This window comes from Danio aesculapii, chromosome 10 (genome assembly GCF_903798145.1).
Source record: "Danio aesculapii chromosome 10, fDanAes4.1, whole genome shotgun sequence".
Taxonomy (NCBI): domain Eukaryota; kingdom Metazoa; phylum Chordata; class Actinopteri; order Cypriniformes; family Danionidae; genus Danio; species Danio aesculapii.
The window spans coordinates 2,756,285-2,761,284 of NC_079444.1; the positions used below are offsets into that span (position 1 = coordinate 2,756,285).

At 44.0% G+C, this 5,000-nt stretch overlaps 1 protein-coding gene across 1 annotated transcript in view; it reads right to left on the reverse strand.

The window, feature by feature from the left end:
* Positions 1 to 160: 160 nt before the first annotated feature.
* Positions 161 to 5,000, reverse strand: part of unc5cb (unc-5 netrin receptor Cb) — a 339,994-nt gene continuing 335,154 nt past the window's right edge. Inside the window, exons 15-16 of the mRNA XM_056467431.1 lie at positions 3,566 to 3,744; positions 161 to 1,504 (exon numbers count right to left, since the gene is read on the reverse strand). Coding sequence (XP_056323406.1) covers positions 1,354 to 1,504; positions 3,566 to 3,744 — 330 coding nt within the window. The 3' untranslated portion in view covers positions 161 to 1,353. The remainder of the gene's footprint in view (positions 1,505 to 3,565; positions 3,745 to 5,000) is intronic.

Consider the following 5,000-nt stretch of genomic DNA (forward strand, 5'->3'; position numbering starts at 1 on the left):
TGTGGCGACCCCTGATGAATAAGGAGCTGAGCTGAAGGAAAATGACTGAATGAATACAATTGTATATAATAATATATCATCTTTACAATGGTGGGTGTATATTTTATCCATACCCCACCCCTTCCACCCTCATAAAAAAAACCCAAGACGAACCCAAAACTCAGTGTTGCATATAAATATAATTTATTACCTGTTTAAAAATTCTTTCTTACAGTTTGTACAGAAACTTCACAGAGGAGATGCAAGCTTTCTGCAAATTACACCATGAGCGTGCCATAAAAGAATAAGTCACATCCTCACTATAAATATAATAAAGGTATGAGAGCTATGGAGAGCGACTGCTAGCGGTTTCTCTTCTCTGTTTTCTGTTTTAAGCATGTTTAATTTGTTTAATAAAGGATGCAGAATTTGCATAGACAGCTTTAGAAATCTGCTCAACTCGTACAAGAGAAACTGAAGGTGGAGTGAGACGCCGGAAACACACACACACACACACACACACACTCAGGAATGGCTATTAGTCCAGCTGATCTTTGTACATGTGTGACCGCAGCAGCTCCGCATGCACCATCACTAAAGTCCGATCAGCTTTTTTATTCACACCCTGCCGGAAAACTCCAGAGTTCAGTCCCACAGCACGAATCCGCTCCCCCGTTAGTCTTTAGTTTGTCTTTTCCTCTACATTTTCCATTAGATACAGATCACTAGTCAACAAAATGAAATTAATAATAAAGGAAACATAATCTCAGAGTAAGAATAACACTGTTAAACAGTTAAAATGTGTTCGCTCATATATATACACACACACACACAAAAGAGGCTGGACGTGTAGTTACAGGGCTCGTCCACTGGATGGCGTAATAAAACAAGGAAAACCATAAGAACAGATATGAGCGTATAAATAAAGGCATCTTCAACACGCTCTCCTATAGAGGATCCTCCACGTGTTTGTTTTGATGGTGACGTCGCTCTCGGAGGATATTTGGACAGCAGAAGTGACGTTTCCTGGGAAACTGATTGGACTGGTAGAGGACTTCCATTTCCTGTTCTCTTCCTGTTTTCTTCCTTTTCCCTTTCCCGTTCTCTTCCTCTTTCTGTTTTATTCACCTTCCTGTTCTCTTCCTCTTCCTGTTCTTATCCTTTTGTTAATCTCTTCCTTTTCCTCTTCCCCTTCCCGTTCTCTTCCTGTTTTATTCCTCTTCCCCTTCCTATTCGTTTCCTCTTGTTTTATTTCTCTTCCCTTTTCTTCGTTCATTCTCTTCCCCTTCTCATCCTCTCCCCCCGTCCTCTTCCTGTTGTCTTCCGGAGCAGGTCTGCGTGCTCACAGTGATCTGGCCGCGGGGGTCCGGCGGGTCAGTGTTCTGCTATGATGCCCTCGTGTCGTCCCATTTCCTCCAGCACGGCCGCCAGCCGGTTCAGGTTCCCGTCCGGGAAGTGCTGCGCCTCCCACAGGTCCAGGATCACTCCGGTCGGACTCGACTTGGTGGCGAAGTAGTTCAGATACCTGCAGGCAGACAGAGAATCAGTTTTAAATTTGCACATTCGGACTTTCGCGTTCAATAATATTGTAAAGCAGAATTTAAAAAGGCGGTAACACTTTATATTGGGTGGCTTTAACTACTATGCACCCGCATCAGAAATGAAATACAATGTAGGCCTACTTAATGCGCTCTTAATGACCAGAGTAACACATTACTCTATTCTAATGACATTTTTGGGGAACGCAGTAATGCAGGGATGTCCAAACTCGGTCCTGGAGGTCCAGTGTCCTGCATAGTTTAGCTCTAACTTGCTTCAACACACCTGCCAGGAAGTTTTTAGTATACCTAGTAAGAGCTTGATTAGCTGGTTCAGGTGTGTTTAAAGAGCCCACATTAAACATTATTATATTATACATACCCCCTTCGACTTCTATCTTTGGGGTCATTTGAAGGCAATTGTCTATCGTGTGAGGATACAAGATGTGCAGCACCGGAAACTACGGATACTGGAAGCCTGTGCTGGCATTTCTCCTGCGGTGTTGCTATCAGTGTGTGAAGAGTGGGAGAAGATGGTTGCATTGACAATCCAACACAAACGGGCAGCACATTGAACACCCCTGCTGAAAAAATCAGCTTAAACCAGCCTAGGCTGGTTAGCTGGTTTTAGCTGGTTGATCAGCCTGGTTTTAGAGAGGTTTTGGCCATTTTCAGGCTGGTTTCCAGCTATTTCCAGCCTGGTCTTAGCTGGTCAGGCTGGAAGATGACCAGCTAAAATCAGACCAGCCTAACCAGGTTGGGAGCCCAGCCAAAACCAGCTATGTCCAGCTTAAACCAGGCTGGAAATGGCTGGAAACCAGCCTGGAAATGGCCAAAACCCCTCTAAAACCAGGCTGGTCAACCAGCTAAAACCAGCGAACCAGCTTAGGCTTGTTTTTTTCAGTAGGGACATCTTATAAGTGGTCAGAAACTTGTAAATAACTCGTGAAAGAATAAAGTTAGGTTAAAACCAAGCACTCCATTGTTTTTCTTGTGAAATTCCCAGCAAGTTTGATGTGTCACATGACCCTCTCCCTATTGAAAAAACAAAAGTTGGATCCAAGATGGCCGACTTCAAAATGGCCACCATGGTCACCACCGTTGCCCCCTCACATACACTAATGCGCCACAAACAGCACGTTAATATCACCAACCATTCCCAATTCATTAAGGTGTATCCATATAAACGGCCCACCCTGTAGTCACGATGAATCACACTGTCAATGAGAGAATGTGTTCATTATTCTGAACGCATCGAAGAAAAGGAAAAGGGGATTATAGTCTCAGTGATTTTACTGTACAAACAGTACAACAGTAGCAAACGCATTGCTTGAAACTTTGGATAATATTTTGATGTGCTTTTTAAAGTAAATGAAGCTGTAGATGATACAGTGTGTTGTTAATTGCAGAGCTCCTCTATTAAAAAACAAGTTCTGAAAGAGATCAACTGGGCGTCATGGTGGCGCAGTGGGTAGCACAATCGCCTCACATTTTATCGCTGGTTCGAGCCTCGGCTTGGTTAGTTGGCGTTTGAGTGTGGAGTTTGCATGTTCTCCCCATCTTGGCGTGGGTTTCCTCCGGTTTCCCCGACAAGTCCAAAGACATGTGGTATAGGGGAATTGGGTAAGCTAAATTGTCGGTAGTGTATGTGTGTGAATGAGTGTGTATGCGTGTTTCCCAGTGATGGGTAGCAGCTGGAAGGCCATCCGCTACGTAAAACATATGCTGGATAAGTTGGTGGTTCATTCCACTGTGGAGACCCTGGATTAATAAAGGGACTAATCCGAAGGAAAATGAATGAATGAAAGAGATCTAGCCTCAGCCAGATCAGAAAAAGTAACTCAAAAGTATCGTAACCCATTACTTACCATAAGAAGTAACTAAGTAACACAACTAGTTACATTTTTGGGGAGTAACTCAATATTTTAAAGCATTACTATCTAAAGTAACTTTCCCCAACACAGATTGTACACTGTATTGCTAGCTAATCCTATCTAAATGAACAACAGTTATACATGTTAATGCGCAGGAATGTCTGTATATCTGACCTGTCCAGGTTGAGTTTGTGAGCTAGCATCCTCCAGTCATTGCCGCGGGTCTGTGGAGCGTCCAGACTCCCACACAGCTTCTGTCGGATGGACAGCGGGATGCGGAAAGCGTTCGGACCCACCAGAGTGGTGATGTTACTGGCCGGATCCAGGAGAGACGTGTCGATGCACTGAGAGTCCTGACACAAACACACACACACACACACACACACACACACACAGGTTAGTTTCACTACCTTAGTGAGGACATTACACAGACATCCATTGTTTTTCTCTCAGGTTAATAACATCTGGCCTAACCCGAACACTATTAACCCTCACAGAAACAACTGCACATCATCATATACTAATATAACACATCTTTTTATGCAGCTTTAATGAGGGAAATGTCAACACTAGTGGGCTCAGTGGTTAGCGCTGTGGCCTCACAGCAAGAAGGTCGCTGGTTCGAGTCTCGGCTGGGCCAGTTGGCATTTCTGTGTGGAGTTTGCATGTTCACCCGTGTTGGCATGGGTTTCCTCCGGGTGCTCCGGTTTCCCCCACAGGTCCAAAGACATGCGCTATAGGGGAATTGGGTAAACTAAATTGTACGTAGTTTATGTGTGTGATTACGTGTGGCATTAAACCTCCAATTGTTGTTTGTTTATGTATGGATGTTAGATCTCATGAGTAGCTGTGTGCTTTATATTTAGGAATGCCACATTTAAATGTTTAATTTTATAATATAGCTACTTAGCTGAAATTACCTATCTATGGTACGCTCCAAAAAAGGGGGCGGAGTCTAGCCTTTAAGAGGAGATGGCAGACTCAGAATCAGGGTCAGTTCACCTGGCTGGCGAGCGTGTTGTGGCACAACCACAAGCAATGTTATCTAGTGTCTGTGTGACGTAGTTTCTTTCTGATATAGGGTAGATATATATTGTTTTTGTGTTGTATAACTGGATTGTTTTACGTTATCATTATAAATAAACCATCTTTTTACACTTCCGGGACAAGGCCATCGTTTTTTGAGAACTTTTTATTTATTTTTGTTAGTTTTTGTTGGTGTTGGGCATCCCATGCCTGGTAGTGAACCCATTCCGGGTCCACTACACAATTACTCACGGCGGCACGGGAACCATTCTGACAAACACTACACTCAGTAGTGAGCACTATCACCATTCGGAGCTCACAGGGCGCCACAGCAGGTGGCGAGATGAGCTCGTGGTTCGCGGGCCATCGCAATGGGTGTTTCCCGGTGATTGGTTGCAGCTGGAAGGGCATCTGTTATATATGTTCATTTATTCATTTTCTTTTCAGCTTAGTCCCCTTATTCATCAGGGGTTGCCACAGCGGAATGAACCGCCAACTTATCCAGCACATGTTTTACAAAGCAGATGGCCTTCCAGCCGCAACCCAACACTGGAAAACATCCATACACGCTTGCATTCACACC